Source organism: Polyodon spathula, chromosome 20 (assembly GCF_017654505.1).
Source record: "Polyodon spathula isolate WHYD16114869_AA chromosome 20, ASM1765450v1, whole genome shotgun sequence".
NCBI classification, from domain to species: domain Eukaryota; kingdom Metazoa; phylum Chordata; class Actinopteri; order Acipenseriformes; family Polyodontidae; genus Polyodon; species Polyodon spathula.
Genome location: NC_054553.1, coordinates 2,805,077 through 2,824,942, shown reverse-complemented (window position 1 = coordinate 2,824,942; position 19,866 = coordinate 2,805,077). Strand labels below are relative to the sequence as shown.

General features: G+C 39.0%; 1 protein-coding gene across 1 annotated transcript in view; it reads right to left on the bottom strand.

Annotated features, from left to right (window-relative positions):
• The window catches only part of LOC121295790 (teneurin-1-like), a 162,838-nt gene that overhangs the window by 69,523 nt on the left and 73,449 nt on the right, over positions 1 to 19,866 (bottom strand). Inside the window, exons 4-5 of the mRNA XM_041220838.1 lie at positions 9,226 to 9,463; positions 1,920 to 2,158 (exon numbers count right to left, since the gene is read on the bottom strand). Of these exons, the coding sequence (XP_041076772.1) occupies positions 1,920 to 2,158; positions 9,226 to 9,463 (477 nt within the window). The remainder of the gene's footprint in view (positions 1 to 1,919; positions 2,159 to 9,225; positions 9,464 to 19,866) is intronic.

Here is a 19,866-nt window from a genome sequence, read left to right as displayed (position 1 = left end):
ATCAAGCCCTATAATTCAAAATGAATCTCTGAAATAGAGCTGGACTAATCTGCTCTTCAGTTGTGTAACTGCATTAGAAAACTTGACATTCTGAAAAGACAAGGGGTCGCCATGAGATATGGTGCATCCACAAGCAGTTTTAGCCCTGGCAGAGCGCATCCTTGTCATCACAAATCACTGGGTAGTTGTGTGTTCTTCTCTGCAGGCAAGGGCAATGGATAATAATACATGACCACCAGCCAGGATCCTCTATTTGCAATTTCACTGGCGCACTAAATGGCTCTTAGAAACAGGCTCCAAAAATTCAATGTGTTTAAACTTAATTTAATCAAGACTCTCACGTAGGCATCTAAGTTGTATCCTATACCACAGCTTGAAGTGTTGTTTCAATTAAAGTGAATTTTGTTTACTCAGATTTGTTTGTTCCGCCCATTAGATATTTGCATTACAGAAGTCTTAGTGTGTGTCATATTCACTGTACATCTCTGGCCAAATGTGTGTGTGTGTGTGTGTGTGTGTATGTGTATGTGTATATATATATATATATATATATATATATTATATATATATATATATATATATATATATATATATATATTATATATATATATATATATATATATATATATCAACATAATTTAGATCTTTAATTTAACATTAAGTAATCAAAGAAACTACAAAAGTCTACCAGAAGCCATAATAGTAGTACACTATTTTATGTTAGATTTTGAAATGTCACATTTGTCAATTTGTCAGTTTTTCATTAAGTATATGGGAAACTACAAAGCGGTATGCAATTCAATAAGTTAACATAACATTTGTCAGCAGGCTTCATTCATCCTTATGAAGCTGAATGAGTTAATTCTATAGGGTGATGCCAAATCTTTGTCCAGAGCTGTATACTTGTAGTTATAGAGCATGGTAAGCAGGGCAGGTTCTGTATGTTTCATAGTCTCTAGCTTACATCACCACTCCACAGAATGACTGCCAATGAGTGCTTACAGCTAATTTCAGGACAAATGTCAAAGTCTGCCATTTGAAGCTAGAAATGTGATGTCTGGTAATTAGACCTTGTCTTTAACACTTGCTCCTCTGGAATGGTCTCATTCCAATACCTCCAGTTAGAGTCCCTGCACTTGGGAATCGTCTGTTTGCTATGCTGCATGGTACTGGTTCCTAATGAATGTCTTCATCATTCTGAACAAAGCTTGGCGCAGCAGTACAGGCAGTAGGGTTATACAGATCCTGAGATGACAGCTGAAACGGGTTCCTCTTACTTAGTGAAATTTCAAATATGAATTGTCTAATCTGGATTTTAAATGTGTAATTTCTCTCTTTTAACACACAAAACTTGTCAGAAACAAAATCCTCAAAAAGTTCATTTTAAGCTAAGTGTACTGCTCAATAATTCTTGACATCAATTAGCTTCACATGACTCACTGGGTGCCTGTCTTAGTTTTAGCTAACTCTCTAAATGCCTAGTCATGGAATGCTGATGTGCTTTCGTTTTCTGGATTAGAATTAATCTTTAAACACACAATTGAGTTGAAAACACAAGAAAACCAGGCTAATGGAGCAGTTCACTATAATGAATTCACCATGAATGTATATTGAACACTAAACCTAACATGAATTTGTCATGGACATACACTTATTTTAAAATCATACATTTTTTACTTTACATGCATTTGATATGTGTTCGTACTGAAGAAAATTCATTGGAATTAATGAAACTGAAATACCTTCATAGCTTCATTAAAATGGAAATCTAAAGATAGGAATTCTGAGATTGAGAGAGAGAGAGAGAGAGAGAGAGAGAGAGAGAGAGAGAGAGAGAGAGAGAGAGAGAGAGAGAGAGAGAGAGAGCGAGCTGAATGATGGGGGGGAGCTGAATGATAACAGAGACACAGCAAGCTTACCAATAACATAGGCTAGCAGGAGAGCCAGTGTTACAGTGATGGCAGTGGCACTCAGTGCAGTGCACTTCCAGTTACAGCACTTGTACGGTTTGTTGAAAGTAAAGCTGGGTCTTGAGAAGGTGCTTCGAGGGAGGGGTCTGGGAGGTGGAGAGTAAACAGTGTTGGAGGTGAGAGGATAGCTCTGGCCGGCAGCACTGAAGACAGTAGAGGAGCCAGAGCCGTGTTTAAACAGGAAATGCCTACAGAGAACAGAAGGGTGGAGAAGATTCAAGGAAGAGTCAAAGAGACAGACAGACAGACAGACAGGCAGCCTCACTCACAGGCATTTTGTAAATACAAACACCTGCAGTTATATACTGGTTTGTGTTTTGACACTATCAGTTAATAGCACAGTAATTACTTAGTAACAACTTACTTGAAAAACATTTTAAGTTAATAACAATAGCAATAACAAATGAATGTGTATTATGTATTATTTATTGCTGCATTCCAGAGTTTTCCAAACCAAAACACCAAACCTAACACGAATTCATCAGAACAATATACCCTCTTAAACTACTGAGGTAGAAGCAATTCATACACATTACAAACCCCTCCTTGTGCCTTGTGGTAAAGCTGGCACAGGTATGGGAAGTCAGAGAAAGCTCTTATTTGGGAAAATAAACAGGGACAATAAATGTGTGTGTTGGTTCCAGCACAGAGAGGCGATGCGCTCCGGATGCAGCACAGGGTGATGGTGTAAAATGGATTGTAGTGCGTGGAAATGCAATGGATTCTCTGCACTCTGTGCACCTGCCCTTGAAAACATCCTTCACAGGCTGCCCAGCTCTACATCTGCACTGCTGAATGAGTGCTAAGACACATTTCAAAGACACAGTATTTCATAATTAATAAGTTTCGGCCACCATTAGCCAAAATACCCCCTATTTAGGCTGATTTATTGTGTTCAATTTAACTAAGAGCACTTACAGACGCACTGTATAAAAGGTCAAACACGGTACAATTAAAGACCTCTCTGAAGATCTTCAGGCTAGGAACATAATTTGTCCTCTCCTTTAGAAAGAAAATACATCAGAAATACAGTGAGACTAACCTTACAGCTTTCATCTTCATTTCTGCGAGCTGGGCAATCAGTAATGTAGAGTACATTTACTCAGCTCAGCGAATGGGCAAATTTCCATTGAGGGTTTTTTCAGTTTGTTTGTTTTACTCTGCGGTTTTTTTATGTGTTTATGTGCACCTAAATGTTGCAGCCAGAATCCTTCTGAAAAGACACTTGCCATGTGGCTGTGTTGGAACATCACATAAATCTTATCCCAAAATGCTCAGCTGTTTTCAGTTTGATTTAAAATGTTGTCCGAAAGCACACAGCCTGTTTGATATAATAATTCATATCTCTTTTTGTGAAAAACACAAAGAGTAACAGTTTCTTTAAAGTATTTAAATTTACTGTTCATCTGTCATCAGTACACACACACACACACACACACATATATATATAGTAACCGAGCTTGCAACTCTCGACGTTTTATTGCCTCGTTTAAAACAGAACCATGACACAGAAATTGATTTTTTTTGGGCACTAACGTGCTATTTTTAATAATACACACAAAACGAAACAGAAACAAAAACAAACACCTAACTCCCTCGGAGCACTAACTAAACATATGCAGGTCCCTGACTAACGCGCACGACAGCTAAGCTGTTTACCTGACATATAACACGAAAACAAAACTCGCACAAATTAGCAAACACAAGGTTTCACACTACCTTTTTACAATTGAACACAACCGGGCTCTTCACTCTGCAGCAGCCCCGAACAGACTGCTTCCTTTCTTTTTATGCCATGCACCTGGCTCTAATTTTCAATGGTAGCCAGGTGCAGGTGACAATTAATTAACACAATTAACAAAACCAATAAACAATTAACCCAATACATGTTACTATATATATATGTCATAAGTCACCCTGTATGTCACGCAAGATCTCTGTTTATATGAATACATATCCCCTGCCTTGCAATGTTTGCACTCCTTGTTAACTGCATTATGTATTCAAAATGCAATTCATATCACAGCTTCTTTTATTCTCCAGCAAAGGGGTGCCCCAGGCTCAGCATTGTCATCACTGCTTAATCTCTGATAACATGAACCGGCTGTCGTGTCTTAATTGTGATAACCTTGATGGCATACAGTATTTAAAGTCAATCAATTCGCAGCATATCGAACTCTTCATTGATACTCCAGTCTAAAGGGAGTCTGGTGATTTCCTGTATAGCTGTATAAGGGCAGTATCTTCATGCACACTTGAGGGATCAAAGAATTCAGAAGACTGATGTGCATCTCTTAGACCGACGGTTCTCAACTCCAGCTCCTTGTGGCCGTAAAACAGACCACAGTTTCTTTAACCAGGGGTCTAATTACCTTTTTTAAACAAACGTCAATTGTATTGTAACTCGGGTTAATCAGAAATTCTCAGAGGATATGAGTATCGTCTTTTATGGTTATGAACAAAAAAATGGAAATTGCAGATTTAAAGTCTTAAAGAAAAACGTGGAAACAGCATTGTAACCAGAGCTCATCGAACAGAGAAATTAGCCATTGATGGCTACGCTAGATTTATAAATCTACTTTTAATGAGAGGGGCCAGATGCAAATTGATCAAAGCCATTATTACTGAAAGGGTGCAGTAATAATCAATCGATTTCTAATCCCATGCAATTTGAGCATGAAAAAAAATAGATGATTGTGGCTTCACAAATACATGCAATTGCTTTGTCACTGAATTACTGCCAGTTCTAATCAAGACCTCCTTGTATACTGTCACTGTTATTCATTCTGCTGACATTTTAAATTCTGCTGCTCCTCATATTTGTACAAGCAGCTGCACTCAGTATGGGATAGAAACAGTGTCCTTCATCAATGACAGATTATTTAAAAGCATTCAGACGATGCATAAAACAAAAAAACAAAACTACCAAATGAAATAACAATAACCTTGACACACTTAAAAGAGTGGGGTATAAACGTCGTTCTGTGTTCTTCATGGAAAATGATTAACATTTTGTGGGTACCACAGCACCCATGTAAAATCTGTGTGATCAAAGAAAACCCACAACATCACATTTTGAAATCAGTGGACTCAAAACTAAAACCCCGAACAGGAGACAAGCATCTATTCAGGGATATTGCAAAGTCTGAGTGGTGTACAACAGTCAGCCAGCGGCCCACCCCCAGCCGCACAGCACCCCTTCATCTGTTCCAATACCTGTTAGGCGTCTGTGTGTGTATCTATCTAACAGCATGGGAGCACTTTGTATGCTTAGTCTCAATGAGCCTGTGCTTCAGGAGCAGTCAGTCACTGCAGCCAGTGGGGGAAATACTGGTCCCCAATGTGATCTTCAAAGCAAGTGAAGGAGGATTAGCTCTCCCTCTAGATTTGACAAGGCAGCCAGTTGCTTGCTTCAGTAGAAAGGCGATATTTAGAAACAAGCCTAGAGCGTGCTTCCTCAATATGAGCAGCCATTAACTGGGCACTGGTATGTGAGCACTAGCACGCAGGGCTTGTTTCTGAATATGGCTCCAGGCCTTGTCTGCACAGACTTGATTTGAGGTATTCTCATAAAAAAAAATGCTAACCAGAACAACACTTTCTCACACGCACCTGACAATCAGGTGTTTATTTCTGCTCCATATTCAGTGTACATGTTCTTTCTGATTAGCTACAACCTGAGGGCCAAGAAACAGCATGGACCATGCAGGAGTATGGATTTCTAATGTTAATCTGGCCTAAGGTATATGTGACATAGGGATAACACTGAGATGCTTGATGCAAGACAAGGGTATTCTCTAGTGCTGTAAAATATGAGTGCAATTCAGGGCTGCCTTATATGGGTGAGATACAAGCTGACATTGGTATCTACCTGACAGAAACTGTAATATGCTGCTCGCTAATACGAAAGCAGTGTGCACAGCAACTGAGGGTCATCATAATCTCCCAATTAAATGGGAAATGGATACATTTGTGCAAAACCAGAGGATTATCGGATTATTCCCAAATGCAAACTGCATGGTCTCGAAGCGGCTAGGAGTGTGTGATAAAGAACTGGAAGCAGGCTGGTGGGAGTTCCAGGCAGTTATCATGTTCACCATGTAGAGCATGTCAGACAGACAGACTGACATGGCCAGTGCATTTTGTATTTATTTAGCTGTTCTTTATCTGCCATGCAGTATAATTCATTGAGGTTCATAAAAAGGAACAGTGCAGATCTGCCCTGATGCTCATGCCTGTGCTGTATCCTGCCAAAGTGTTTACAAGTACTGAGTCAGATACAAATGGAAAAACAGTTTCATTATTTTTAATAACACAGCCTGTACAGGCACCAGCCAATAAAACATGTAATAAACAAACTGCAAATGGAAAGGTACCGGGCTGGCAACACATTGAGTTTCAAGACAGAGGGATCAGCCTCATGTGTTAAGAGCTAAAGAAAAAATAACAATAATATTGAAATAATAAAAAAAAAAGAACGTACCAATAATCAATTTAGAAGAAGGTGGTGCGGAGCTGTTAGGCTCGGTGTTTATAAGTCCTATGAAAAATCGATATCTGGTCGAGAACAATACTGACTGAAAATGTAACCTATATCACAATGGTTTCTTCTAAATAATATTGCACTGCCGGGTTCTTGTGTAGGGGCATTTATGTTTTCTAAACATCAGAGGCAGAGAGATGCATTTTCATTCTGTACTCAAATTCAGTTGAACAATAAAACATAAATGTAGAAACCCTACAAAACAAATGGATACTGGGCCTTCAAATGTATTTGGCACCTCAGTAACTAATATTAATACCATAGCAAAATATATCAGTTTGTTAAGATCTGAAACATTGTTATATTGTTTTTTTTTTTTAGATTTCAGAGTTGGGAATCATATATCCTCAGACAATAGTCACAATGGATATCAAGGGACTTCCTATTAAATATTTATCATTATGTGAAGCAAATCTGGATCTATATATAACATCAACTATCTCTGTTAATGGTGTTCACTGTAAGGACGCTCGTCTTCCTGTAATTTGCTAAACTTTGGGCACGCAGTTACAGGAACAAGATGTTCAACACTTATCTATTTAATGTTCTTGACAAAACTTTTTTTTTTCCCCCATTCTTCCTTGATATTGATTGTGTGCCTATTGATTTGTGTGAAACCAGACAAGAGAAAAGAGAAGGAGACTTTACTGCTGACCCAAGACCTTCAGTAGCGCTATCATCCAGGTGCAAATCAAAGAATGGCCAGCCTTTAAACGCTGCCTGATAGGTTTGAGTGAGAGTATAACGTGTCACAGCCAAGTGGAGCTCAGGTTAGGCTGGGAGCTTGAGGACGCCCGAGTGCTGAATCTCCAGGGATATACTTCACACTATGGTTTTTTACCTTCTATATTCTTTACTCCTGTATTCTGACAGGAACGTTTCAAAGTACAACTCATGCATGAATGTGCTATTAAAAAGACAACCATGTGCTATACAGTCGATCTGCAAAGATCCCTGTAGTACTCCAGTGTTTATTTTAGTTTAGCGTATCCTTTTATTTTGGCACAGTTATATTGTTGCAGAACAGTACTTTCTGAACTCAATGGGAATGGCTACTTCACTGTTACACCAACAATACAGTATTTAGCAGATTATACATGATTTTGAAAAATAAAGGTACTAGTAATATATTTATGCTGGTATATTTATGCTGAATTATTTTGAATACTAAGAAAATATTAACATAATATTATAGCAGTCAAGAGAAGACATGCTTAAGTTTTTTTTTACATAGTAGGTACATAGTAAATACATGTGTACTTACACAATTATAATGCTATTGTGCATAATTATAATGTAAGGGGAGAAAAGGGGAGAGCGAGAGAGAGAGAGAGAGAGAAAATGCAGGGTATGCCAAACCGATACAAACTGGTTAAAAGGTTATTTAACTTTCTCATAATAACCTCTCCTCTGTCCAGCTTTGAAAGTCATCATTGTTAACATGCAGTCGGCAATATCCCCTGCCTTGCTAGCAGACAGGATTAAACTCCATATCTGAAATGTTATTTCCCCAGAGTGCAAGAGAAAGGAGAGTGTGTTATTTCTCCAGGTGGTGGACAGCTAGATATATTCCTTAACTCCTGTGTTCAGGTATGAACCTGGGCACAGGGTTCACATCCTTGAGCATGTGGTCTGCATAGCAATGAGAAACTGAAGGAGCTTTACGAAAATACAGGAAACCACCAGGTGCCTTTTTTATACCAAATAACTGAGCACAATTCAAAATGTCTAATGCACAAAATATCAGTAACATGATAGCACTATTTATGAATAATGGAATTGGGAAACATGGAAGGAGCACTAGATGCAGTAGCTTTAAGACAGTGGATGTCTTGATGTTAGACTACTACCCTAGTTCTACTTGTAGGAGCACTGGAACGACAAGCAGAACCTAGAACCAAGTACTGACGGGGACATTTTGAATCATGTTCTACCTTGGGGGGTGGAAAGAAGGAGGTTTTAATAGACAGGGCTGAACGAGTGCCAATTTCATTTCACCTGTACCCTCCTGTAGCAGCCGCTGGGAATCGTTCCTCTTAACTGCTTATCAATTATCATTCTACCTAACCTGTCGTGTCGGACACGGTTCAAATCTTTAACCTTTTTGTTTCCACTCAAACCAATCTACGGATGGAGACTGAAGCAGAAATGGTTTATTGTCATATCCAGTGTATGAAAGGTTACTGCTGCTATCACGCTGCTCAGAGTGGTGTTTTCAAACAATTAGAATAAATATTTCCTATGCAGCCTGTATTTCTGCCATTTTGAAGGTGAGTAGCATTTTCAATTCAAAGACTGGACTGACAAGTTTTGTTTTGGGCTTTTACATATTCATCTACCAAAGAACAGCATATTCTTTACAATACCTTTAATTCAAAGACAGGCTTTCAAAGAAGTGGTTGATATGCTGTTGAAGGGGCTCCCGAGTGGCACATCTGATAAAGGCAGGATGCACCCTATAGCCTAGAGGTCGCTAGTTCGAGTACGGGCTATGCTACTGCCGACCGTAGATGGGGGCTCCCAGGGGGCGGCACACAATTGGCCGAGCGTCGCCCAGAGGGGTAGGGCTTATGTCGACCAGCTATACAATGTTACTTAGATGCAAAAACATACATTGACACAGGATTAGGACAACAATGGTTTGAGAATGTAGCCTATTGTTACCTGCTTTGAAACTCATGTTTCAGTGATTTGGGCTTGGCTGCCACCCACCTGGTCTCCAGTGGTATGTTGCTGTTGAGGACCCAGCTGTTGTGCAGGTGCACGTTGTCCTGCTGAGTGGTGGAGTCCGTAGGGGCTGGGCTGGGATGACTGCGCGCTGGCATGGTGTTCCTCTGCATGGGATCCAGCTGCTGGGGCGCAGGGCGGCTGCAGGTGCACGTGTGGGGAGGGGCAGGGGGCGGGGGAAGCGGACGGAAGTTGAATTGGCCACGAGGGCTGCTCGGGAGCTCTGCAAATCAAGAGACAAACATATATAATTAACACCCCTGTGCTGCATGAGGCTATCATCCACCCAACAGATAAGCATGTTGGACCAGCTTCTGTTAGCTTTACTGAGTTTTGGCTCCAGTAAACTGTTTGAACCATTTTGTTTTTCAAACATGAAAGAGCTCTGAAGGTTAAATGTGCCACTTAGTAGTCTTGCTAACATTGACAGCGTTTACTAGTGCACTGGAGTAAAAGCACAGTGACCAGAGCTACTGGCTAAACTGGTCTTTAAATAAACCTTTTTTCCAATTAAGGGACACTGGCATGAAAAACTTACAAAGCACAAAACAAGAACAGTTTACATAATGGGCCATGCTGCAGGGTTGACTGTATTGTAAGCATCTAACTGTATTGTAAGTGGCTGTATTACACAAAACATGATATCATTGTAGTAACACCTATAAGACTACAATCCTTGATTTAAGAGTTCAGTTTAAGAGCAACAATAATGTAGGTTTGGTTGACGTTTATATACAGTACTGCAGGAGTTTCTAACTGAATCAATGATTTGATCAAATTACAGCAGGAACCATTCAAGACTATGTTATATACTGAATGTTCTGTTTTGCATGTGCATCAGAGTTAACACGGTTCCCTTTAGTGCCACACTTCCAGCTGCACTATTAAACCAGTCTGTCAAATCAATCTCATCTCATCCTAATATCCGTCTGGGGTCGTTCCACCCTACAGCCTACAAACCAACCTGCACGCAGACATCACACAAAGTTCAAGATCACCTGTATGTATGACACTTTGAATAGTTTCCATTTATAAAGCAATCCACCTGTCTCAGCTGTGAAATCCAACATTCTCCGCTGAACTGGCCCAGATAGAAATAAACGTAATATGATTTAAACATAATATGATTTAAAGAATTCCCCTAAAGTGCAGTACAAACCCAAACTATTTTTTCAAAGGTGAAGCAGAGTCTTGGCGCACTGATGTCAAAACACGACACCTTGACAGAAACCACCTTCATAAAGATAAACACAGCTGCACGGAGCGACTGTCATAGAGCAATTATAATATGAACAGTTCAATGTGATACCATCAGTAGAGCTGTGTTTGTATATCTGAATAAACCCTGGCCTATCTCATTTCACAGCTGTAGGTCCTCTAGCTCCTCTTAATGAGACTGGGACAACTTTGGCTGCTATGCTAAGCAGTGTGGCTGTCACGATTTGTCCATTCAAAAATGATCTGTCTGCACTTTCAGTATGCTCAGTGTATTTGCAAAATGGATAAAATCACTTCATGCTTAGTTATCCGGAGCTTAATGTGAAGCAAGAGGAAAATGTGGATCTAAAATCCTCAGGCGAGGAGTTTGTTCATCGCACATGAGGGAGGGGAGCTGAAAAAAAGTGCTGGCTATTAAAAATGAGGAAAATATAATTGTGTTTCAAAGGTAAAATGATCTGATGAATTACACTTATAAGCACATCTGCACTGATAGATAGATAGATAGATAGATAGATAGATAGATAGATAGATATAATAATAAGTTTGGGCTTTATCTTTATAAGGTACTTTAAATTCTAAATCAGTTTACCTAGTTCAATTGATCAAAGGCTATATATAGCTTGAGTGGCTTTACTGCATGTAAGTGACATAGTCATCTAATACGGGTCAATAGTACAGCAACTGGAACACTATAATACCCTTGCTCTTTTGACCACACTATCAACCAGCAACAAAAAACAATATTACATTTAGAAGCGAGTCGGTTATTAAGAAGTGTTTTTCTAACTTCACCAAGTCCTGCATTTCCCCTTCTGAGCTTAAGTGACAAACAGTAGGAAGCAGTAATTCAGCTATTCACACTTGCATAACCAGCATACACTCATCTTAACACTTCATCATCGGGCATTTGGGGGGCGGAGACCACCCCGAACCTTGTGGATGAAGAATATAGGAATGACTCAAGACTCATTTCAGGCTGAAAACTTTTGTACTTTACTAAAGGTCAACAACACTACAAAGCCTGTTCTGAGTTTGATGGCTCTGAGTCAGAACTCTGGTGGATTTTTATATTTTGTGGGTTTAGTGTGCAAATACTGTTGCATTATGCATCATCTTCACAGCCGCTCTCATGGAGTGCACCCCCTCACAAATTCGTCAGCACCTCATCTTCTACTTTAAATTACCCACTGACCAGCCAAACAGCCTAATGGCATTCCAGTGCTGGGGTTGAGTGGTGAGGGTTTAATTTTTTTGATAATTGCTAATTACACTAATGCAATACAGGGTCATGCAAATCATGTTAATGTCAAAGCAAGAGAGCTATTTTCGCTTTCACAGTGTCATTTTTCCCTGGCTTTGTAGAATGCATCACAGATGGCATCAAAATCCCCTCTTGTCTTTGCAAGGACTTCCATTAGAATGAATGGCACCAGAGGGCTTGGTGCTGTATAGGAAACATGCACTGGGGCTCAAAAACAAACGAAGGATATTTCTGAGTGTTGATGCTTCAGCAGAGATTAATGATCAGCATGTAAAAATAACAACAGCATTTCAATATTGCCCCTCCCCAGCGGTATTAAAGGCAATACTAAAGAATGTGGAAAACCTACTTTACATAAACCTTGTATTTTCAATATGTTCGACTCGATTTTCATTTGGTCAACAGCAAAGCTATTTTGTATCAAGGCAGTGGTGTGTGGCTCACCTGGAACAGATTCTAGAATCTCTGGCAGGTTCCAGTGAATAGCCACATTCCAAATCCATTGCCACTGTTGACATTTACTGACATCTAATCTTGCCAGCCTGTGCCCAGAGGCTTAATAGAAAAAGTGGACTGGGTAGAGGCACATTGGTGGAACTTAAAAAAAACAAAACAAACCAATCAAAACTGAACGCTGTGCTTATGATAAAGTGGATTTAGCTTTTGACGTAAAGGCTTGATAATTTTTCAAAACGTTTGCTCGAATGCACTGGGGTTTGAGATCTGTCTTCTAAATCACTGCAGGAATAAAAAATCAAAAACATAACAATAAGGGCTCTGGCTTTTCTGTTCCGTACCATGTCATGGATCATTATTGCTGTGTTACCTGTTTGACAATGTGGGCAATAATCCTGACACTATCAGCACTAGAGCGCTCATTTTGAGAAGAGCTTTGAAACAGAGTTAAAGTTCTAAGTGTAAAAAGTTGTCAGGATGTTAACAATGAAAAGAAGAATGGCAGGTATGTTATTTACACAGTTGTAGCAACACGTTACACTTTCCAGAACCCTGCTACTTACTCTTTAATGCTTTTACACATTGACAATATTAGCTGAACATGGGCTTTTAATAACTCAGTAATTAATATTTCATACCCAATATTTATGAGAACTATTTTGGATGTTATTTGAAGAATACATGTACTTGTTTTAAAAGCCACTACCAAGTGATAAAATGAATCATTCAAGTCTGATTTCTACTGCTAATCTTTGCATTAGACAAAAAACAAAGCAAAAAAAAAAAAAAAAAAAAAAAAAAACACACATTCAGGACCTGAACTGAAATCCTTATTTAAAACTATTTTTTTGTTTCCCAATATTTAGCCAGTTACTAAAACAAGTAAAGTACAAAGTCATTGACCACCATGGAGTTGACACATGATGACATGATGAAATCTGGTCGAGAAGGTTCCAGTGGAGCGGCAGTGTTGGGGGTCTAGGTTGTGGCTTTCTAGGATGAGAAAGATTAGCGATCATAATAATAAAAAAGCCCCAAAACTTTGTAACCGAGCAGCTTTTGAAATGTAGAACGTACCAGACTTCTGGAACTGAACAGAGATGCAGTCCAGTAAAACGATGTAGGATGACGACAGTGCATCTGTTTATGCAGCTCTTAGACATATGCTATTAACTGGGATGATTAATAGGCCTTAGTGGCCCATTCGTACCTGAGGAGATCTGAGACTCAAACTGATTTAGTAATTACCCTACAGGAGTCTCATATTGAGTACATGGAAACATGAATAATACAGAGAAGAATGTAGAACAGAACAAAAGGCAAACAAAACAAGAAACTCAGCTTTTCAATGGGAACTTTATTTGTTCACTTTATGATTATTTTTGTCCACTCACCAGGCTGCTGGAATTCTGTTGACACTGTGGTACTGTTAGACCAGAACTCCGCTGCTGCTGTTAATGGCTTTGACTCAATAGTTAGCCAACCCAATAACCTCTGGACCTTTTCAAGCCTTATTTCAACAAACCCCATTTACCACAGGCAAACATTTTTAAAACTATATATATATATATATATATATATATATATATATATATATATATATATATAAAGAACATAAGAAAGTTTACAAACGAGTGGAGGCTATTCGGCCCATCTTGCTCATTTGGATGTTAGCGGCTTATTGATCCCAGAGTAGCTTATACAGTAACACATATATATAGTGGGAAAAGAAAACACTACCCAGAAACAAGGTTTTCACTTCACTGATGTTTACACTTTGAAATTACCAAATCTTTTATATTTCATGTGACAAATCTGTTACTGAAAAAAAAAAAAAAAAAGTATATGATCTAATAATGTTTAAGAACTTCTGTAGAAGCAGAAGGTTTCATAAATTCCAAGTTCTAAAGGTTATGCGCAACACTGAATACATGCAGTAAATAAACTATATAAATTGCAAGCTGTTATCCAGCAAACACACACAGAGCATTCACTTTAAAATACACTACCCTGGGAGTTAGAGTTCTTTCATCTCATGTTTTTTTTTTTTTTGTTGTTTTTTTTTTTCAGTATGAATATTGAAAATAATAACGAGTCTCACGATTCCAGACAGCTTCCATCTTCAGCTTTTATTACACAGCTTTAAGATCCTTTGGGGATTTGCATATTTATATTTTACAGCGATGTCGCTGCCCTATTAAAATACAATTTGGCTGGTGTTTAAGATGCAAAACCGTCAATTTTAATTGGATTTTTCATCAAGCTTCAACTCCCTTGTTAGATGCAACAATTATAAGGAGAAATCCATTTTACAATAATAATTATTTAATGATTTAATACAGTAAGCAGGCTTGATTTTTGCAGAAAACGTAAAGCTCTGAGGGTTGTAAATCAATATCAGGGTTTCTGGTGTGGTAACTTTATAGAGTGCTTGTTTCTTTTTTTTTTTTTTTTTTTTTTTTTTAAGTTATGCTCATGATGATTTTCAGCAAGGCGCTTTGGAGAATTTAAGCCACAGTCCCTTTAAAGATGAACTTTAATGATAACAGTATCTTAAGACATATTTTCTTCACAGAACTTTACCTTTATGAAATAAATTTATTCAATGCTATCAAGCCCAGGGGGAAACATTAGAAGCATTTATATAGCCACTGCTTGGATCATTAAAATTGACCCTGAAGTCTGAAATCAGATCTCTGCACTGCCAGCAGAAAATAACTTATCAAAGCTATTTTAGACATAATTTTAACTGCCTGTACCTCTGAGATAAACTCACTGTCATCACACCAAAGAGGTACATTGCTGGAATGAAAGAGTTTTGTCCCTGTGTTCCTTCACAAAGGCTAAATGCTACTGCCTGTTGTGGGACTGATGTAAGGTTTCCTTCACTCCCAGCCTGCCAGCTATTAAAACTTCACACGACTGGCTTCTATGAAGAGAATAACCTGATCTCGTTTTTGTCTTTCAAGGTTGGAGCTCTGAGCTTCAGAAGGTATTGTCTGGTTTCCTCGTCAAAACTTGACAACTTTCCTTTGCAACTAAAATGTTTCCTTTTCTTCTCTGTGGCAGGTGCGTTTGAAGTTTCACCTCTGTTATTGTTTTTGAAAATGTTGTCTGTTCTTGAGACAGATGTTGGGCTGCACTTGCCACGTGCCTTCAAGTTAAGTTGAAAATTTGGCCAAATCAATCCTACAGTTCGAGATGATGCAAAACTTTTGGCCACAGCTGTACAGTAAATAAAATAAAGTGTTCTTCTGCATCGGAAGACGTTTACAATTACAGGAAGAAAGTGTTGTTATGACAACCAATACAGGCCTCATGTCCATTACCCACTATCTTGCTTTCACCCAATAAAGAGCCTTTGCCTCAAAATGATCTATAAACATACGTAAATATGTTTAACCTGCCCTGCCAGACAGAAATCAATAGTTATCACAGTGAGCAAGAAATGAATTTATTGCATTTGTTAAAAACTCCTGGAGCCCAAACCAGCGACAACCCAAATAACATCACACTGTGATACAGATTCTGTTTATCAGATTTGAATGGGTGCTGTGAATGGAAATACATCATTACTTCTAATAGGGAAATCTGATCGCTTTTAAGATAGGATTTGCAGAAACAGCAGAGCGATGTAATGAATTCATTTTCTATTCTGTCTGTTGTTTAATCTTTTCAGTTTTATTCAAATTTTAGTTATTCATCACATATTCTTTGTTGTAGCTCTAGCATGGTGTGTCCCTTTACTCACAGGTACTTCTCGCAAATCAAAACTGAGCTGGGCCAAGTGAAAATACTGGATTTATTTGCTCATGTTAGCTACGACATCATGGCTTGTGCCAAGGGTGAACAAGTAAAGAATTGAAATATTTTCAGTTTTAAACAATGCTATTGTAAATTAAAAGAGAAGGAGAGAAGCGAGTCGAGCACCAATGTATAAACCAGGGACAAAAAAACCCACAAAAAGTAACATCTAGTAAAACGGTATCCTCACTGACATCGTATACATGCATATGGCATTTCAACATACAAGTCAATTTAATGGGAAATTAGAAAAATATACTTTTTGTTGACACGATTCAGTTGGATAACCCTGTGGTTGCATCTTCTGACTAATTCATGATACCTGAGGCTTCTAGACTGTGGAAGCAGGCAGGTGAGAGATGATTTAAATGAAGATGAAGGCGCGGCTATGACAGCTGGTCAGCCCTAATGTTGATCTCTCTTTGAAGAATGGCTTTGGACAGGTGTTCTTGTTTTCCGAATTTTAGTGTTGCTGGAATGTGAAAGAAACAGGATTTTTAAAAAAAGCTGCCTTTATTGAAACCCTATAGCTCGCGATATTACCTTGGGCATGCTCCTTTTATGCTTAATGTAGCACGTTCAGGAATTTTATTACAAAGCTACCAGGTAAGAAAAAAAAAAAAAAAGATGAGCTGAAACATATTGTGTACATCTTACAAAAGTCAATTTTTGAAACGGAAAAAAAGGACTAACTTCGATCATAAAAGTAATATACTTGTACCACAGCAGGCTATATTGGCTCCCTTACTGATTTCACCTCATAAACCTGTATTTCCCAGCCCCAGTTGTATTTCTTGTGCTACAGGCACCTTCAGAAAGTTTCGTGGGGAGAGTATGAAATTACATTTCAGGCTCTCTATGGACCCTGTGGTGTTTCAAAATGCCACTTGACTTTGCGTGCATGTACAAAATGCTTAAAATTAGATCTTGGCTGCACATATTTACAGAAATACAAACAAAAGGCCAAGTCTAGAGCTGTCTGATAGCAGTGTGGGTTTGTGTTCCTGCCACCTGTTCCAAAGGCTATTGGAATAGTCGACCCTGAAGTACATGAAAAAGGTGAAAGGATTTTTTTCAGGCACACCAGATGAGACCATCTTTGCCACTGAGGAAAGGGTAAGGCTGAATATTTATGTAACAGGACCAACAATGTAAAGCCAATGTAAAGAGAAAAAAGGATGTTTTTTTTCAGGATAAAGCTATGGATCACTCTTATTGAAGCACTCATAGGATTATGGTGGAATTATTGGATCTAATAAAAAGCAGCTTCTAATAATAGACTAATCTTCTCTAAATTGAAAGTGCTTTGCAGAGTTTAAAATGCCCAGTTCCAATGTTCCCTCCAATGACCCCTGGCAGTGCTGACGACTTGATCTCTGGAGACCTCAGTAGCAAGGTCAGGTGCACTGTCCCTAGCTGACTGACCTGCGTGAGCGCAAACGCAGACCCAAGGCGAGCCCCAGGGGACCCAGCACAGGGTTTTTTAGGGTGCGCTGGTCTGTATGTTGAGTGGGTAGCTTGCTTGTACTAGCACTGTAGCAGAAGCAAAAACAAATTCTTTTTTTTTTTTTCTGCTCCACAGCGGAATACATTAAAATAAATGTGAACCCACCAAACAGACATTACATTGTCCTTGGTATTGCCAAGTTTATTGCATGAGGTCCTTTCTAGGCATGCAGCTGTCTCAATTAGCTCACCCACAATGTACAAGCTGGGAACACTGAGGTAGGTAATACACCGAGGAATCTCACACAGACCCATTCTAATCAAGTTCTAATGAATTACTTGACAGTTCTGCGGTACACAGGAATATAGGAGGGATGATCCAGTGTACGAGAAGACATGGCAAACACCCTAGATGAAATCTATATCTTGCATGAGAGAAAAATAATCACATTCAGTTATATATATATATATATATATATATAGTGTGCAATTCCCTTTTTCATTATTCTCCTGAAAAAAAACAAACAAAAAAAAAAAAACCATCAAGCACTGGAACTAACACATGGGGCTGTTATTGTCCATCGAGTCGACAGCTGCTTAAGACCATTCAGATAAGAAATGATTCTCATGGCAGATGGAGAGGGACTGATAAAGCAACTCTGTTGACAGCTCCGGTATTGATCTTGTTTCAAGAAATGATATAGAAAGGACACATGGAATTCTATCCATCTACCCGCGGTGTGCTTTTACTGCCACCATCACAGCTTCAGAAACAATTACGACTGAACAGCATGGCAGAGCACTGCTTGCTGCCCGCTCTCTTATAGCAAGTTAAAGACATGGGCTGGTCATTATTCAGTGAATAGCCTGCAGCGACACAGCAGCTGTTATATCTGTTCTGACTTCAGATTGAATGCTCACCACTCTGACAATATTGCTCATCAGATATTCAGACTACCAAATGAGAGCAGATACTATATATGTTGTTGGGGTAAATGGCTTTGTTTTAATTCACAAAAATAGGACACACGTTTCGTGAGCCGATTATAGATTATTAATTATAGATTTGTTTAATGAGAACAGGGCATGTTTTAGTGGCAATATGTTGACCAAAACTGTTCATCTGACAGACACAGTACACGATTTACCCAAATTGCCTATCAGTGTGTACTACTGACAGGTACTCAAAATAAGCTGCACCTGGTCTTTGTTCAATAATCTGGAGACGATGAGCAGAGGAGCAATTTGCCTTTACAGTCCGGTATAGATATATCTGTTGGCACCATTAGGACCACACACAATATAAAAGTTCATGCTGAAGGCTTGAATATCCTGCATCTCCTTTGTAAAACCATCCAAACCACTGGAAACAACTCTCCCCTTTAGACAAGCCAATTAACATAGCAGCATAGACAACTTAAGGAAAAAAAAAAACAGTGATGCAAGGTGTTTCTGTAGACAGCAGACTCTGATGACAGCTTTCAACAGCTCCTTGCTGTTATCACACTATACACAGCTGTTCATGCTAAAGGATGTGTTGGGTTTATTTGCAACAGTTTTGTTTATGCCAGAAAGGTTTCACTTGCAACCGAGGTGCATATTTGACGAACGGTTTGTTCATGAACCGTTTCATGGTGACCTGATTTTGATGTCTCCGGATACGTCACCTGGTCAGAACCAGTAAAACCCATTGTCATCCTACCCAGAACAGGCTGAACAATGCCAAACAAGACACAACAAAACACCAACTGATAAATTAACAACATAGTTTAACAGGCCTCGATACCTGGCTGTCAATAATTTGTATTTAGCCCAAGAGCAGGACTGTAAAATGCCCGCTAATGCGTGTAATTATAAAATGTCATGAACAGTAGATCCCCCCCCCCCCCCCCCCCCCAGAGTATAATTACTCAAGTTTGGCTGACAGATTCTGTGTTCCCATCAAGTGGCCCTGACAGGATGTATTAATTCCCTGCATTCCTCTGGCAATCAGGCTGGCATGTTTCGGAATGAGCCTGACAAAAGCAGATCGTCATCATAATCTTGTCTAACTATTATTCTCTTTCTGTTTAAAAGTGTTTTTCAATATGAGTCCACTCTTAAAGTGACAGATGTCTTCTGGAAAGATGACATCCCTGCGTTGAAGGGCAGAGCTGTCAGGATCACTGACCATGTGTCTTCAGGCTGTCTGTTTGCAGCAGATCTACGACAGCATGTCCTACTAAACCACAAGCTCCTAGTGGATGCTCAATGTAAACAAACAAATTACCATAAATTGCCATAGGACATCCCTCACACAGCAATGGCTGAAAGTGGCTCAGGAGTTGCCATTGCCAGTTTGTACATATGTTAGGAATGTGTCTGCATGCATGTATGTAAAATTAGTTTTAAAACATCAAAACGGCATTCATAGAATGTTTAAGGTCATTCCCTCAAGC